This window comes from Salvelinus alpinus, chromosome 9 (genome assembly GCF_045679555.1).
Source record: "Salvelinus alpinus chromosome 9, SLU_Salpinus.1, whole genome shotgun sequence".
NCBI classification, from domain to species: Eukaryota; Metazoa; Chordata; class Actinopteri; order Salmoniformes; family Salmonidae; genus Salvelinus; species Salvelinus alpinus.
The window spans coordinates 22466309-22484924 of NC_092094.1; the positions used below are offsets into that span (position 1 = coordinate 22466309).

The window sequence follows — 18616 nt, forward strand, 5'->3', positions numbered from 1 at the left end:
TGAGCGTTCAAATGAGGAAAACATTCAACAGTATTATCTGTGGCATGGTTGAAGGTCTCTGCTTCATTTCCTGTGTCAGTTTCAGTGTCCATATTGGATGTGACATCTGGTGGGTTTGTGTCTGTTACTGTGTCCTTTTTGTCATTTTCATTAGGAGACTGATTCTCAGCAACAGCCCCTCTATCTTGTTGATCATTTACTTTCCGCAATCTTGAGTGATGCACCCAGACAAAGATGCCTCCGTGTCTCTCAAATCACCACACCATCTTGGCCAATGACTACTCCCGGTCCTTTCCACTCTTGACAGTCAACTCGTTTGTAGTACACTGTTTCCAGTCTCGTACTTCTCATCGGTGGGTCGAAGCTGTTTCCGCAGAGCCCTGCGAATTCTTTCTGAGCACTCTGCTTCAGTGAAGGCTTTTCTCTCTGCATGTAGTGCTGAAAGGTGCTGTCCCACCCATGCACTCACACTGCTCCCTTCTAGTGCTGCTGGCTTGTCAACCAGTACTGAGGGAAGATTAGGGTTCTGCCCGAACACTAGTTGATATGGGCTGTAACCATGAACATTGTGCATTGAGTTTTTTGTCATCAAAGCCCAATCTAGGGCTGTGTTTCAGTAACATCCATTGTCTTGCTTCACTTTCAGCATGATCTCTGTAAGTGTTTGATTGTGTCTCTCCAGAAGTCCATTGCTCCATGGACTGTATGCAGCAGTTGTCTTTAGTTCCATGTTGAAGTTCTCTTATTTCATTATTATTGAATTCTCCTCCATTGTCACTGTACAATTTCTGTGGCGGGCCATGCACACATATCCAGGAATGAATGAAGTGCTTGACGATTTCACTGGGTTTCTTTGTATTCACAATGCTTCCAGCACTAAAGCGTGTGAAGTGGTTGATTATGTGAAGGTACCACACACTTGGTCCTAACTCATGTAGATCTACAGCCACTGTTTCATTGTACTTGGAAGCCAGTGGCAAACCAACAGCTGGTCTGGGCTTAGGTTTGCTGTATTTTTGACATGTCTCACAACTGTTAACTATCTGCTGTAGAATGGAAATACTCATCATTATTCCCTGCACTCCTGAGTAACTTCTGAAGTCTGTCAACTGTAGCATGTCCAAACTGTTTGAAGCTTTAACAATACCTTGTGTTTTTCTTTTGTGTTCATGTTCTCTGTCAGTCAGAATCTCATTTTTGCATGGACTCTGTGTGATGTCTTTGTCCAAAATGTTTACACAATAGTGGCCTGAGGTAGTAAGTTCAAGAGTCACTGGTTGTTTAAACATCACTGCCTTGTCATTTTTTATGTCTAGTACAGCCCCTGCCTTCTTGAGGGAAGCTTTACTTAATAGTAAGGAGATATCTGTAGGGACCACTTCTGTTTCAGTTTGACACTTAGTCTGACCAATTTTTGCTGGTATCTTAACTCTCTGGGTAGAATGGACAATTCTCCCATCTCCAAATTTGAAAGCTCTGTTGCGTGGTGTGTCAATCATATTTTGTACTTCCTTCATATTTAGTTCACTGACATGGCTATCAAGCCATTTTTCACCACACACTGTCCGTGTGCATGCAGTATCAATCACAGCAGATCCTAAGGATTCAACTATAAAAATCTCAGTATCAGATTAATTTGAAAACAGTAATGTTACACTGCTCTATCTCTGTGTTTACATTTTCCTCTTAGTTTAACTTGTTCATTTTTATGAGGACAGACTTTAACCCAATGGTAAGTGCTTTGACAAATAGCACATTTTGATCTCCTTCCATATTTGTGCTGGGAAATGGCACCCTCTTCTGGTTGTCTTGAGAACGTGACTTGTTGGCGCCTTTTCTCTGCTGCTCAGTGTAATATGCTGCGTCACTCACTTGCATTCCATCTGTTATTGGCGCGACAGACTTCTTTTTAGTGCCGACTTCATTGATGCAAAAGTCAGCACAGTACAAGCAGTCAAAGCCAACTGTTTCTCCCTACCATCTAGACAGGCAGTATCTAGCAACTTGAAAGCTAACACTGCATCCGGGAGAACCATGTTGTATTTGCACATCCTATTGTACCTCTGTTCGAAATCAATGATGTAGTCAGTCATTGCAACTGAAATATCTCTCGTAACACTGTCAAAGTTTGAATATGCCTCGTAGGCACGGTCTTTCTCTTCTTTAAGAAATACAGAATCCAGTGCTGTGATCAAAGTTCCCATACCTGCATCCTTGTTCAAATCCTCAACGGATATTTCCAGTGCTGTATCTCTCGCTCTTCCCTCGAGCGATAATACCACCGCAAGTGCTTGCTTTTTCGTGTCCAGATTGCAAGTTAATTTCTCCAACTTTCGTACGACCTCTTCTCGTCGACGCGAGGTGGCACATTGTAGTTATTAACCATCCTCTGCTACCAATGTTAATTCGAAATGACACAACGACAAGGTTCTAGTTTAACAAAGTTTACTATATGAACACACTACAAGGTAGCCATTACACTCAAGGCCAGGTCCATCCACGAACAGACTCCCTGCGCAGGCGCACTCTTGACTGAGTGATAGCCCCGTAATAACAGAAGTATAGGGATACTTAAAACATGAACGTAACAATATCTTCAACCACCCAACTTACCATCCTGAGACAAGGCCAAGTATAGTCAACAAAGATCTCCGCCACGGCACAACCCAAGTGGGGGCGCCAACCCAGACAGAAAGATCACGTCAGTGACTCAACCCACTCAAGTGACGCACCCCTCCTAGGGACGGCATGGAAGAGCACCAGTAAGCCAGTGACTCAGCACCTGTAATGGGGATAGAGGCAGAGAATCCCAGTGGAGAGAGGGGAACCGGCCAGGCAGAGACAACAAGGGAGGTTCGTTGCTCCAGAGACTTTCCGTTCACCTTCACACTCCTGGGCCAGACCACATTCAATCATATGACCCACTGAAGAGATGAGTCTTCAGTAAAGACTTAAAGTTAGAGATCGAGTCAGCGTCTCACATGGGTAGGCAGACCATTCCATAAAAATGGATCTCTATAGGAGAAAGCCCTGCCTCCAGCTGTTTGCTTAGTAATTGTAGGGACAGTTAGGAGGCCTGTGTCTTGTGACCGTAGCGTACGTGTAGGTATGTACGGCAGGACCAAATCGGAAAGATAGGTAGGAGCAAGCCCATGTAATGCTTTGTACGTTAGCAGTAAAACCTTGAAATCACCCCTTGCCTTAACAGGAAGCCAGTGTAGAGAGGCTAGCACTGGAGTAATATGATCAGATTTTTTGGTTCTAGTCAAGATTCTAGCAGCCATGTTTAGAACTAACTGAAGTTTATTTAGTGCTTTAGCCGGAGAGTAGAGCGTTGCAGTAGTCTAACCTAGAAGTGACAAAAGCATGGATTAATTTTTCTGCATCATTTTTGGACAATGTTTCTGATTTTTGCAATGTTACGTAGATGGAAAAAAAGCTGTCCTTGAAACAGTCTTGATATGTTCGTCAAAAGAGCGATCAGGGTCCAGAGTAACGCCGAGATCCTTCACAGTTTTATTTGAGACGACTTTACAACCATCAAGATTAATTGTCAAATTCAACAGAAGATCTCTTTGTTTCTTGGGACCTAGAACAAGCATCTCTGTTTTGTCCGAGTTTAAAAGTAGAACATTTGCACCCATCCACTTCCTTATGTCTGAAACACAGGCTTCCAGCGAGGGCAATTTTGGGGCTTCACAATGTTTCATTGAAATGTACAGCTGTGTCATCCGCATAGCAGTGAAAGTTAACATTATGTTTTCGAATGACATCCCCAAGAGGTTAATATATATGTACTGAAAACAATAGTGGTCCTAAAACGGAACCTTGACAAACACTGAAATTTACAGTAATTTGTCAGAGGACAAACCATCCAGAGACAAACTGATATCTTTCCGACAGATAAGATCAAAACCAGGCCAGAACTTGTCCGTGTAGACCAATTTGGGTTTCCAATCTCTCCAAAAGAATGTGGTGATCGATGGCATCAAAGGCAGCACTAAGGTCTAGGAGCACGAGGACAGATGCAGCGCCTCGGTCTGACGCCATTAAAAGGTCATTTACCACCTTCACAAGTTCAGTCTCAGTGCTATGATGGGGTCTAAAACCAGACTGAAGTGTTTTGTATACATTGTGTGTCTTCAGGAAGGCAGTGAGTTGCTGTCCAACAGCTTTTTTTTTTATCAGAGGAATGGGAGATTCGATATAGGCTGATAGTTTTTTATATTTTCTGGGTCAAGGTTTGGCTTTATTACTGCCACTTTTAGTGAGTTTGGTACACATCCGGGGGATAGAGAGCCATTTTATTATGGTCAACATAGGAGGGCCAAGCACAGGAAGCAGCTTTTTCAGTAGTTTAGTTGGAATAGGGTCCAGTATGCAGCTTGAAGGTTTGGAGGCCATGATTATTTTCATCATTGTGTCAAGAGGTATAGTACTAAAACACTTGAGTGTCTCCCTTGATCCAAGGTCCTGGCAGAGTTGTGCAGACTCAGGACAACTGAGATTTGGAGGAATACGCAATATTTAAAGCGTCTGTAATTTGCTTTCTAATTTATCGCTGCTGAAGTGAAAGCCATCCTGTCTTGGGGAATGCTGCTTTTTAGTTAGCTTTGCGACAGTATCAAAAATACATTTTGGATTGTTCTTTTCCTCAAGTTGGAAAAATAGGATGATCGAGCAGCAGTGAGGGCTCTTCGATACTACATGATACTGTCTTTCCAAGCTATTCAGAAGACTTCCAGTTTGGTGTGGCGCCATTTCCGTTCCAATTTTCTGGAAGCTTGCTTCAGAACTCGGGTATTTTCTGTATACCAGGGAGCTAGTTTCTTATGACAAATGTTTTTGGTTTTTAGGGGTGCGACTGCATCTAGGGTATTGCGCAAGGTTAAATTGAGTTCCTTGAAGCTCAACCTGCTCCACTACAGCCCCCTCGATGAGAATGGGGGCATGCTCGCTAGGTCCTCCTTTTCTTGTACTCCACAATCATCTCCTTTTGTCTTGATCGCGTTGAGGGAGAGGTTGTTGTCCTTGCACCACACGGTCAGGTCTCTGACCTCCCTATAGGCTGTCTCATTGTTGTCTGTTATCAGGCCTACCACTGTTGCCATCAGCAAACTTAATGATGGTGTTGGAGTCGTGCCTGTCCGTGCAGTCATGAGTGAACAGGGAGTACGGGAGTGGACTGAGCACACACACCTGAGGGGCTCCCGTGTTGAGGATCAGCGTGGCAGATGTCTTGTTACCTACCCATACCACCTGGGGGCGGCCTGTCAGGAAATCCAGGATCCAGTTGCAGAGGGAGGTGTTTAGTCCCAGGTTCCTTATCTTGGTGATGAGCTTTGAGGGTACTATGGTGTTGAACGCTGAGCTGTAGTCAATGAATTGCGTTCTGACATAGGTGTTCCTTTTGTCCAGGTGGGAAAGGGCAGTGTGGAGTGCAATAGAGATTGCATCAGATCTGTTGGTGCAGTATGCACATTGGAGTGTGTCTAGGGTTTCTGGGATAATGGTGTTGATGTGAGTCTTTCAAAGCATTTCATGGCTACAGATGTGAGTGCTACGGGTCAGTAGTCATTTAGGCAGGTTACCTTATTGTTCTTGGGCACAGGGCCTATGGTGGTCTGCTTGAAACCAGTTGGTATTACAGACTCCGACAGGGAGAGGTTGAAAATGTCGGTGAAGACACTTGCCAGTTGGTCAGCGCATGCTCGGTGTACATGTGGTCTGTAATAGTTTGCAAGCCCTGCCACATCAGACGAGCTTCGGTGCCGGTGTAGTATGATTCGATCTTATTCCTGTATTGACGATTTGCCTGTTTGATGGTTCGTTGGGCATATCCGAATTTCTTATAAGCTTCCGGGTTAGAGTCCCGATCCTTGAAAGAGGCAGCTCTACCCTTTTAGCTCAGTGTGAATATTGCCTGTAATCCATGGCTTCTGGTTGGGGTATGTACGTACAGTCACTGTGGGGACTGTATGTACATTTCAGTCTTACAGATGTGGACATATGTCACTCAAGGTCCATATCCGTGACTCAGATTAAAATGTCTCCAGTAACCTGTTGGCAGCAGTGTCATCAATGATTTCCCCCTTGGACAGCCCTCTCCAAACAACATGTCCAATTTGGCAGTGTAGCATTTTGAGTTTGTCTTTTCACCAGTGTGGCGTGTTGGCCTTGCTGGTTTGTTTCTCCTGCCCTCATGCATCCTGAGTGAATTCCTCCTGGCCCTCGTTGCGTTCTGCAACGCTGCCAACCAGCTTGGCCCCAGATGCATTGTGGGCCAGCCAGCCCCAATCCCACAGCTCCTCATTAGCATAAACAAAAATCAGAGAACCTTGTGAATTCTGCCTCACCTCTTTGCTTGTCTGTACTAGAGGTCGACCGATTCTGATTTTTCAAAGCCGATACCGATTATTGGAGGACAAAAAAAGCCGATGCCGATTTTGTATTTATAAATAAATAAAATGTTTTATATATATACATATCATATACACACACACACACACACACACACACACACACACACACACACACACACACACACACACACACACATTTTTGTAATAATGACAATTGCAACAATACTGAATGAACAATGAACACTTATTTTAACTTAATATAATACATAAATACACACACACACACACAGCTCTGAAGTGACAATGATACTGAAGAGTCTGCTTAGGAGACAAATACTCTCAACTGTTTGAATAAAAATAGAGTTTAAGTTACCTGTGATGAATGTTGAAAACAGAAACTGTTATTTCTATATGCAGGAAATCCTATTTTAATAATGGGCATGTTAAGAATTGACGACCAAAGTGCATAATTACCATGACACCTAGCAAAATCTGAAAAGCGCTTCCTTCATTTATTCCATAGGATATTTTTAGATTCACTTCAAATAAGGTCTGTGTTTCGTATAGGCTTACACCACCTTGCCAATTTTATAACTGTGTAGATATCCATAGGACAAGGTAACTCTGATCAATATTGGCTAAATATAAGCGAAGATCTTTTTTTTTGTAGAGTGGATTTATGAAAATATGTTAATAAATGTTACCTTATCCTAGTGAGATTTACACGGGTATCAAAACGTCGATGCGGTTTAAGCCTGCACGAAACACAGACCTTATTTGAAGTAGATCCAAGACATTCTCTATTGAAGACATGAACTGTAAAATAATGAAGGAACCCCTTTCAAGTTCAGCCGCAAGTTATTACAGGAATTATAACGCGTCGACTATTTCTCTAAACCATATACCTTTGACTAATCCAGAAACTATCACCTCGAAAATAAAACGTTTATTCCGTTCCGTATTTTATCTAACGGGTGGCATCCATGAGTCTAAATATTCCTGTTACATTGCACAACCTTCAATGTTATGCCATAATTACGAAAAATTCTGGCAAATTAGTTCGCAAAGAGCCAGGCGGCCCAAACTGTTGCATATACCCTGACTCTGCGTGCAATGAACGCAAGAGAAATGACAATTTCACCTGGTTAATATTGCCTGCTAACCTGGATTTCTTTTAGCTAAATATGCAGGTTTAAAAATATATACTTGTGTATTGATTTTAAGAAAGGCATTGATGTTTATGGTTAAGTACACATTGGAGCAATGACAGTCATTGATTGATTGTTTTTTATAAGATAAGTTTAATGCTAGCTAGCAATTTACCTTAGCTTACTACATTAGCAGCACAGGCAGGCTCCTCGTGGAGTGCAATGTAATCAGTGTTAGAGCATTGGACTAGTTAACTGTAAGGTTGCAAGATTGGATCCCCCGAGCTGACAAGGTTAAAAATCTGTCGTTCTGCCTCGTTCCTAGCCCGTCATTGACAATAAGAATGTGTTCTTAACTGACTTGCCTAGTTAAATAAAGATTAAATAAAGGTGTTTATAAAAAATAAAAAAAACAGCAAATCGGCGCCCAAAAATACCGATTTCCGATTGTTATGAAAACTTGAAATCGGCCCCGATAAAATAAAATTATCGGTCGACCTCTAGTCTGTACTTCTCCCTTTATCTCCTCCATCTTCCAGCCACTCTTCTTTTCTCCCATCCTCTTTGTCAAATCCTTTATACCTCTTTCTCTTCCATTTCATCATTCTTTCACTTGTACCTCTCCACCATATGCCCTCCTTCAAATTCCCCCACCCCTCCATACTTCCCTGATACCTCTGTCATCCACCTCAATCATTGCCCTTAAACCTCCACTACCTCCTCTATTCTGCCCTCATACCTTCCCTCCATCCCTTCCCTCCCACATGTCATCTCCTTTATATCAAACCCTCTAATATAATGTCCTCCTGTAGCTCAACCCCCTCTATCCTCCTCACACAGGCTATGGGTGTGGAGAGTGACCAGGAGATAGTGCAGATGATTGGGACAGAGGAGCACGTCATGGCTAACTTCTCCCCCAGCCTGGAAGAGTGCCAGAAAGCCCAGATCTTCACTGAGATACAGGTACATGATTCCCTCTCTCTGCCTTCTCTGGAACCTGCTGCGGTATGGTGAACCTATGTCAGAGGTTTCTGAATCACACTGGCCTGGGAGGTACAGGTGATACATGTAGCTTAAGTTGTTAGCATGTGATGCCCAACGCAACAAAACTGTTTTTCAAGTTACTTTAAGATGATTTTGGAATTAATTACATGTATAGCATTGTTATTTGGGGTACATTGACAAAGTTAAGTTGGTGACAGTGGTTAGGTAAATAAACCGAAAGCATGGATTGTAGTGTCTCCTTTGTCCTGTTCTTTCAAAGCAAGGAAAAGTAATTTTGTGATTTGAGTGAACTATCTCTGACAACCAGTGAATGCATGGCTTTACTAGGCCTTTTCCCCCTGACCATTTGACCTGATTATATCCACTTATATTGTCTGAGGAGTAGGACTTGACTGTTTCAAATACCTGGATTTTAACAGCTCTCAATATAATGTATTCTTATGAGGAGATGTCTTGAGTTTGGGACACGGCCTTTGTAATGCCTAGCAATTAAAGAATATTCCGCCTCAAGTCATTACTTAATAGGCCAACGTGCTCTTTGACATATGTTGTTGAATGCAGTGGACCAATTTGTCTGAAATGAAGAACCTTGTCTAGCAGGAGGAACCAGCAATGTATTGATGAGGGCCATATTAGCATCCTAGCAATGGCCGTTGGCCTAGATTTGAATGCATGTTTTTCATGCCTGTTCAGTGTTATTATACCTCTGATGCGCGATATGTCAAGCTAAGCCTCAGTAGACCTATAAAATAGATATTAGTCCAGGGGTGGGCAAACCTGTTGGCTCCAGAGTCACATTGAAACTTTGAAATTCAACAGAGAGCCATGCAGAATTTACCCGTGTTTTTACACATTAACATAAACTGTGATTCTGTTCTGAGTGACTGCCTTTGCCGTTATGGTAGCATAATACACAGGTCAGGATGGCATGCCTCTTCACTGGTGTCCTCAGTAGCCAATAGTTATAGCCTGCAGGGTGGGTGGTCTGGAGGATGCGCTCAGTCCCACTGACCTCTGACCTTCTCTCTAGAGCATGACACAGAAGATTACTGACACAGGTGTGATAGTTGTGTGGGGGCATAAGGGCTGACTCATATCTGATTGTGGCTTTTTGTGATTCACTTGACCCGCTACAACTCTGATCCCTCAGTGTTCATTTGGGTCCTTTTCTTCTCGACACAATGAACGTGCGTGTCACACATTTTCATCACTTTAGAATTACGTCTCCAGTTCTTTTTAAGTTTGTCTCTTTGATCTGAGATATTGTATTTTTATTAATGGTGTGCAGTTAAAGATGTTTTCTCATCCCTCTGTGTTCCCTAGGCTCTGAAATACATTGGGAATAAGGTGCGGAGACAGCGCATGTGGGGAGGGCCCAAGAAGACCAAGATGGAGGAGGCCAGAGAGCTGTTGGCTTCCCTCATCCTCACTCATGTACCTGTAAGTGCTGTCAGATTGACCACACCAAAAATACGCTTTATACACACCTCTCTGGCCCGGGATTTACTATGGAACAATCAGTAGTATCAGGTGTTGATAGGGTTAAAGCACTGTGCTCACCATACCATAAGATGATTTAGTTTTGTCACCTGTACCCTTATCTATTCTTTATTAATATGGCTATGAGTGGACACATTTGTAAGGTACACACTTGTATTAACATGATTCAGTGACTTTACTACCAGGGTTGGGGTCAATTCAGGAACTAAACTAAAGTTCAAATTCCAATTTTCCTCAATTCTCTGAGAAGAAACTACAATTTCAGTTTACTCCCTGAATTGACATAGAAATGGGATTGACTCAAACCCTGTTTTCTATTCCACCTCCAGGTGAAGGAGTTCAACTTCCGGGCCAAGTGTATCTACCTCGCGGTGATGGTGCGCAGGGTGATCCTAGCCCAAGGAGAGAACAAGGTGGACGACAGAGACTACTATGGCAACAAGCGCCTGGAGTTGGCTGGACAGGTGAATGAATACGTCTCGGTCTTCTGTCTCCTCTACTGTAGCTCCATCTGAAGCACCAGTGTCTGTTCGTCTCTATCCTAATATAGCATCTGTCCTCCTGACCCCTTACGCTACATTGAATATCCCATGGAATAATCAAATGTACGCTAAATAGAACTCCTGTGACCCTCTGTGTTTTTAGTTTACACCCTCCGTTAGTGGACTCCAGCACATTGTCTGTGCGAATGTGACTTACTCTATCACATCGGGAGGCGCAGAGTTACCTGAGTACATTTGCCTGTGCAGACTTCCTTTACCACATTTGCCTGCACAGCCTTCCTCCAGCACAGTGGCCTACAGTATGCAGCTCCACAGTAAGCAGAGCTTTCTCTGGGTCTGTCTACACATTAGGACTCCCTCACGCTGCTCTGTAATTAAATGAAAGATGAGTTGCAGCATTTATTACTAATGGATTAAAGGGTAGGTTGTGTGACTGTACAGGTGAGCCTCTTTTGCAGCAGCGTGAGCCTCTTTTGCGTACGATGATGCTAGTTTCTTTGTATAGAACTATGCACCTTAGACGTAGTGTTACATACAAACGTTGTCTCCGAACTCAATCAAATAGCCTTCCTGTCACTGATAGAAAGTTTTTATTTGCTATGTTTTACAATTATCAAGTTCCATTCGTAGCCTGATTTTCAGATGTGTCCATGTAAACAGGATTATTAGGGAATTCTTTCTTCTTGCCAAACTATTATATTAATCTGAGTATTCACAATAATCATATTATTGTGTGCATGTAACCGTACTGTGTCCAGAGTCTCTTCATCCCACAGAGGTTTTAATCCTTTCTTCCTCCCCAGTCTAAACAATTCTCTATATGCAGTGCTTCATACTTCTCTGAGAACTGATCCCAGGCCTGTGCTAATCGATACGGTCTCTACACCAGTCTCCCCGTGCCCTGATCTTTCACCTGTCTGTCACCCCTCTATTAATTCCCACTTTGTTGTTGCCTGTTTTGTTTTCTTCCTCATCCCTCCCCGCCTCGCTCTGTATTCCCGCCTCGGCTAGCGTTGTCAGGGGGGAGAGTTACGCAGCAGCAGCACCAAAATCCCAGGGCCGGGGAAGCGGAGGCATTTTCCCGAGCTTTGACAAAGGAATGGCCGCCTTGACTGGAGCGATTGAGCTAATCCTACAGGCCCCGGCTCTGATAATGTAATTACGGCTGTCTTAAGACCTTTAATTTCCCCCCACCCGACCTTCTCTGATTGAGGGGGGCGCAGGGCCTCCTTTCAATAGAGGGCTTAAGTACTCACAACGCCCAGCAATCTCTCGTCTCTCCAATTATGATTCCCTGACATTCAGCTAATTGGCCTGGCTGTGTGACGGAAGCTTTTTTTCTTTATTATACATTTTGCCAGGACTGCTTGTTTGTTTTGATTTATGCAAATTTGTTGGGGGTTGAGATAGAGAGGTGCTCCACTAAAGGCCTTACTAAGGAGAGGAGAGAGACCTGGGAGAGAGGCCAGGTCAGGCTTATCTCAGGGTTGGCACACCTGGTTATTAAATCTGTCTCCCAGGACATGGTCATTGTCTCTGAGCTGATAGCGGAGAGGAACAGAACAGCTGTGAGCAGAAGCCAGGAGAACAGAGGGTTTACCTTGCCTGTGTCTCCAGGGGATACGACTAGCTCTCTGAGTATTGTTATTTCACGTCTAGTTAGTTGCATCAGAGACTCGATGTTTCCACTGTCAGTTTTGCCTTTTAGCTCACAGTGACTTTTATGGACAGGGAGGACCTGATCTTAGATCAGCACTCCTACTCTGAGACACTTAATATGTATGGTTCTGACTGTACTACTGACACTCTCTCGCCCCACCTGGCTAGTTGCTGTCTCTGCTGTTTGAGGATCTCTTTAAGAAGTTCAACTCCGAGCTGAAAAAGATCTCCGACCAGATCATCCCCAAGCAGCGGGCGGCACAGTTTGACATTGTCAAACACATGCGCCAGGACCAGATCACCAACGGCATGGTCAACGCCATCTCCACCGTGAGTGCTGCTCTCCGCCCCATTTCAAGCTCTGGTCCCTTATGCCAGACAGTGCAAAGTTATCCATACGGATTGACGTAGGTCAAAAGGGAATTCTAGGTTGTCAGGTTTTTTTGCATCCAATTTTGAATGTAATGTTTCTGTACCTTACACAAGTGTGAGGTTGGTCTTTTCTTTCATTTTTGTAAATATCATGAAGATATTGTGTCAAAGCTGATGCCACAGTGAATTGCAGTTAGAGCAATCAATCAATATAAAGTGTTTATTTTTAAAGCCTTTTTAACATCAGCAGTGTTGTCACACATGCTAAATATGTTTATGGATCCAAGCAGTTGACCTGTCTCTCTCTCTGTGCCCCCCAGGGGAACTGGTCCCTGAAGAGGTTTAAGATGGACCGTCAGGGTGTGACCCAGGTGCTGTCCCGTCTCTCCTTCATCTCTGCTCTGGGCATGATGACCAGGATCTCCTCCCAGTTTGAGAAGACCAGGAAGGTCAGCGGACCCCGCTCCCTGCAGCCCTCCCAGTGGGGCATGCTGTGCCCCTCCGACACCCCTGAGGGAGAGGTGAGTCAGAGAGATACACGGACAGACAGTCACACACGTACACATTGGCAAACATACACACACAAGCAAGCACACACACCATGGCCTGCATAAACTCCATACACACACACACACACACACACCATGGCCTGCATAAACTCCATACACACACACACACACACACCATGGCCTGTATAAACTCCATACACACACACACACACACGCGCACACCATGGCCTGCATAAACTCCATACACACACACACCATGGCCTGCATAAACATCATACAAATCATGCAAACACTCCTACTGTGTAAAAACTAACATGTCTGAAATTTGAACTGCAGCTCACAAGGTGCTGTGGACAACCCTAACCCTAATGCCAGTTTTAACCCAGTTCTAGGTGGTGTTGCCTTGGCCTGTGTATAACAGCTTCTGACCAGTTGTTGTGTCCTAGGCCTGTGGTCTGGTGAAGAACCTGGCCCTGATGACCCACATCACCACAGACATGGAGGACGGCCCCATCGTCAAGTTGGCCTTCAACCTGGGAGTGGAGGATGTCAACCTGCTGTGTGGAGAGGAGCTCTCCTACCCAAGTGTCTTCCTGGTCTTCCTCAATGGTGACTGCACACACACAGTTGCGCATACACACCAGACATCCAGAGGCATACACTTGTTACACATAACCAGCAGTAGGCTCTCAAGCCAGGATGGTTGTTGCTGTTGACTTTTCCCTTGTTTGATTACTTAAATCTCAACCCTTCCTCTGCTTTTCAATACAATGCCTCAAACATGAAGGGAAAGAACATGGAACGTCCAGTTTCCAGAATGCATATGTTGTGTGTTTTGATGATAAGCTATTCAGTTAGTGCTACTAGTGCACCATGAGAGACTGGACTGGTTCCTTTAATTAGTCTCTGTTTTTCTAGCCAATGATAACTGTCAAATTATGTTGACTGACTAACCAGGCTTTATTAATTAGTAACAGCAGGTGTCAAAGCACCACAGAGCACTCACAAACCCTTCCACACTGTGGCTCCTCTGTTTCTTCAAGTTTCATATTCTGCCCAGATCCCCTGCTGGAGTCTGTGGCCCTGCACACATCGGATTTATTCAGTGGCTAGCTCCAAGTCCTGGATTATGCATTATTTCTGTGTGTGGGTGTGTTCATCTGTAGTCCAGGGGGGACTGCAGAGGCAAATGTGCCAGCTGATTTAAATCTGACACATTTAGAGAAATGTTGATCATTGCATTGTCCCTGTCAAATAACCCCTAACAAAGTCAAGTCCGTAAGTATTTAGTGTAAGGAGCTCTGTGCCTCAAAGTCGGTCTCTGGGTGTGTCCATCCTGTTCACAGGTAACATCCTGGGGGTGATCCGGGACCACCAAAGGCTGGTGTACACCTTCAGACTGATGCGACGGGCCGGATTCATCAATGAGTTTGTGTCCATCTCCACCAACCTAACCGACCGCTGTGTCTACATCTCCTCAGACGGAGGACGCCTCTGCAGGTAGGGGCACCAGGGAGGACATGACACCCCACCACTGTCTGTGCATGGAGCAGAGTTATAACACAGCCTGGGTTCAGCACCAAAACGGTTTCAAAACATTTTTGAAGGTTTATAAGTGAGTTTAACTCATTTTAAAACTGATGTTCTTGCTCCTGCCAGACCGTATATCATTGTGAAGAAAGGACAGCCGATGGTTAAGAACAAACACATCGAGGAGTTGACCCAGGGATACAGGTGGGCTACGTTTTATCTCATACAGCTAACGTTATTCAATACAAAGAAACTAGCATCTGCCACCAATGAATTTAACTTGTATATGATTGGATTTTAAGCTCAGCCAAGTGTACTTGTTTACATTAGTGGTGGACGTTGTGGGCTTTTTGAAATGCTTGTGTTGATGATCTTTCTGTTTTTGTCAGAACCTTTGAAGATTTCCTCCATGAGAGCCTGGTGGAGTACCTGGACGTGAACGAGGAGAATGACTGTCAGATCGCCCTCTATGAGCACATGATTAATAAGTAACTTCTGGCCATGGCTCTATTGTCTGACACGTTAGGCCCCTCTGGTCTAGTTTTCATATGTACTCAATATAGTCTCTGCCGCTGGATGTAATTCTCAGTCCCAATGCTCTTGTTTTGTACGTAGGGACACTACACACTTGGAGATTGAGCCCTTCACACTACTAGGGGTCTGTGCTGGCCTGATCCCCTACCCCCATCACAATCAGTCCCCCAGGAACACATACCAGTGTGCTATGGGCAAGCAGGCCATGGGTGAGACACTTCTCCAGTTCTACAGACTCTCTGGTTCCTCTGCTTCGGTCTGTAGAGGGTGGCTGTTTTTAAGCTGCACCTTTGATCAGGCATCAGGACTCCTCAAACATCCTCCACGGGAGCAGTGTGTACCGATGTGAACACATTTCTTGTCAGAATGCATTTTGTGTGTGTGATGGAGTGTGTTTTTTTTTTTTTACATCTGCACATGGACATCCAAACATGAGCTGCCTGCGTAGGCCCTCCTTTGTGTCCTGTGTGTGCACGGAGGCCTTTCCCTGCTAGTCACCCAGTGTCATTAGCAATTCATTGTGTCTGCTGTTAAGTGTGCTCAGGGGGTCAGTGTGTTCAGCTGTGAGGGAGAGACCACAGAGGAGCCCAGGAACTCCCTGAACCAAAACTTCTCCAAATGACTCCACTATCATTCACACAAGCCCAGTCACCCCCATCCCCCTCCCTCCATTCACCCCCTCCCCATCTTTACACAAAAACACTGTGACTAGGACTATATTTGGCCTAATATCCTCTGCTGTGTCTGTTTTGTGTGGCCAGGCCTATACATGTGCAAATATGTGTGTGTGACCAGGGGCCTATTATCACAGGGCTCTGTTGCCTAATTGTGAAGTAATAGCATCTGACAAATGTCAAGGCTTCCAGGGAGGCCAGCCATTATTCCATGGCCTGCCCAGCTCCTCTCCACTGTGTTTGTACCAGGGAGCTGGCCCTGGCTCAACCCCGGCCTCTGGAGAAGCAGGATTAAAAACCACTCGTCCACTTTTAGGATACTCTCTGATGTGATACACTGTTTGGCTAAGTCACACAAGCAATGGAATGAATCTGGGATTTAAATATGTTTCCTTAAATTGAAAATTAGTAATTACTTTTGTTTTTTTCTTTGCTCTTAAGATGCACTGAATGAGTTTTGAATGATTTTTCTCAGACAATTGAGTAATCAAATATTTTACCTTTTGGGAAAGAAAATAAAAATCCATTGTAATTTTATTTCCATGGTTTCTCCTGTCAGGTACGATTGGCTACAACCAGAGGAACCGTATAGACACTCTGATGTACCTGCTGGGCTACCCTCAGAAGCCCATGGTCAAGACTAGGACCATAGAGCTGATAGACTTTGAGAAGCTGCCTGCGGGCCAGAACGCCACAGTGGCTGTGATGAGCTACAGCGGCTACGACATAGAGGACGCTCTGATCCTCAACAAGGCCTCTCTAGACAGAGGTGAGTTACTGATCTATGTCTATAGGCTAAGAAGGAACATTTGAGAAACTAGCAATGTAATTTAAACACTTTACATTGTATTGGGAGTACAAGTGTCACTAACTTCTTGGCTGCTGCCCTCCTGGCTGCTGCCCTCCTGGCTGCTGCCCTCCTGGCTGCTGCCCTTCTGGCTGCTGCCCTCCTGGCTGCTGCCCTCCTGGCTGCTGCCCTCCTGGCTGCCGCCCTCTTCTGAACATAGTCATTGATGGAGTTTAGATGTAGTCTTCTTGTTACTGTACTGAAATACAAAAAGTTCTGGTATAAGTAATTATTTGCGATACTGAACTCGGTCCCTCATCTTCCATTTATTCTGCCTCAGGATTTGGAAGATGCCTGGTCTACAAGAACGCCAAGTGCACGTTGAGGCGCTACACCAATCAGACCTTTGACAAGGTGATGGGTCCCATGCTGGACGCGGCCACACGCAAGCCTATCTGGAGGCACAGTATCCTGGATGCTGACGGCATCTGCTGCCCTGGTGAGTAGCACCCTTCAGCAGGACTCCTGGAGAAGGACCCAACCGGCTCTGTTACTCTAGAATCTCACTGTCACCCATTTTATTATTACAACTATTTGGTTACGTCCTTTTCTCCACATGGAAACGTGTTGAAGGATGTATGTGTTTTATGTATAAAGTAACATAAAACATTTGATGTCTTTGATTTGATATTCATGCATACAGAATTAGTAAATATGGTATTCATCAATATTGTGTGTCTCCCAGGTGAGAAGGTGGAGAATAAGCAGGTGCTGGTGAACAAGTCCATGCCCACTGTCACCCAGACACCACTGGAGGGCAGTGCCCAGCCAGGACAGCCCCAGTACAGAGATGTGCCCGTCAGGTGGGTGTGCCTTCTCCCCTCATCACTCATACACCCCTGCTTTCCCACCCCACACCACTCAGAGTAACAATACCCCAAACTCCCTGAACTATTAATATAATGTTTGTTCCTCATCTACCTAGGGCTATGACTATACCGCTATCACAATATTTTTTTACCATGGCAAACATTTTAACATGAAGCAGACTTCACTCTTTGGGCCCGTTTAAAAAAAACTGCTGTTTCTAACATTTTAGGGCTGTCTTCTTAAAGAAGTTAAATCTCCTTGATGTTTTTGTTTCCTTTGCACGATACTAATGAGTATCCTGATACTGGTTTTGTCCCGGCCCTACTACCATCTCTTCTGACCTTTGAGCAAAATACTTAGTTTCCCCCATATGACGGTGAGCAACCCAGTCCTTTCAGGTCCGCTCTTCACGTATTCAGCCTTGTCAGATCAGGTCAGCTGTTGCCTTTGTTCTCTTGTCTACAGTTACAAGGGCTCCACAGACTCCTACATCGAGAAGGTGATGATCTCCTCCAATGCAGACGATGCTTTCCTCATCAAGATCCTGCTGAGACAGACCAGGAGACCAGAGATAGGAGACAAGTTCAGCAGTCGGCACGGACAGAAAGGTACAACTGACCCTATCTTATCCCCCCTCAGGGCAATTTACATGTTAGTCATTTAGCAGACGCTCTTATCCAGAGCCACTTAGTTGGTACATTCATCTTAAGGTTGCTAGGTGGGACAAGCCATATTCATATAATACTCATGGGGGAGGGGGGGGGGGGGTCAATGCCTGAGACATCTGCATGAACTCTGACACTAGAGGGCATACATATTACACATTGTTTACAAACTGAAATGGGACATTCCTTTGCAACAATCTGTGTGTGTGCGTGCACGTGTGTTGAGCCAGCCCCCCCCCCCCCCTCATCTTTTAGAGGGGTTCTTCTTTTCAATTAATTGGCTCTTTGTTCTGCGCCAGACTATGCAAATGTATTACACCCTAGCAGTACACTGCTTCTCCTGAGAACTGTTTACAACCACCGTTGTTTTGCTGCTGCACCTCCCTCTAGATGAGGCCTGTATGATGCTTTAATCAGAAAGCCAACTGGCGCCGTGCATAATTTACTCACTTCATTAAAGGGATCGCTGCTGGGGCAGACCGGTCACTATAGTCCCGT

General features: G+C 44.6%; 1 protein-coding gene and 1 long non-coding RNA gene across 3 annotated transcripts in view; one reads left to right on the forward strand and one right to left on the reverse strand.

Annotated features, from left to right (window-relative positions):
- polr3b (polymerase (RNA) III (DNA directed) polypeptide B) overlaps positions 1 to 18616 on the forward strand; it is a 45205-nt gene that overhangs the window by 11535 nt on the left and 15054 nt on the right. For both annotated transcript variants that reach the window (XM_071415465.1, XM_071415466.1), the window contains 14 exons: positions 8351 to 8473; positions 9839 to 9955; positions 10345 to 10479; positions 12346 to 12507; positions 12870 to 13070; positions 13505 to 13667; positions 14405 to 14558; positions 14718 to 14792; positions 14978 to 15076; positions 15204 to 15331; positions 16356 to 16565; positions 16924 to 17082; positions 17329 to 17446; positions 17919 to 18061. In XM_071415465.1, the coding sequence (XP_071271566.1) occupies positions 8351 to 8473; positions 9839 to 9955; positions 10345 to 10479; positions 12346 to 12507; positions 12870 to 13070; positions 13505 to 13667; positions 14405 to 14558; positions 14718 to 14792; positions 14978 to 15076; positions 15204 to 15331; positions 16356 to 16565; positions 16924 to 17082; positions 17329 to 17446; positions 17919 to 18061 (1987 nt within the window). The remainder of the gene's footprint in view (positions 1 to 8350; positions 8474 to 9838; positions 9956 to 10344; positions 10480 to 12345; positions 12508 to 12869; positions 13071 to 13504; positions 13668 to 14404; positions 14559 to 14717; positions 14793 to 14977; positions 15077 to 15203; positions 15332 to 16355; positions 16566 to 16923; positions 17083 to 17328; positions 17447 to 17918; positions 18062 to 18616) is intronic.
- Positions 12755 to 18034, reverse strand: LOC139583977 (uncharacterized). Its single transcript, XR_011676654.1, has 2 exons — positions 17795 to 18034; positions 12755 to 16842 (listed from the first exon to the last, which is right to left on the reverse strand). It is a non-coding gene; the product is annotated as an uncharacterized lncRNA (long non-coding RNA).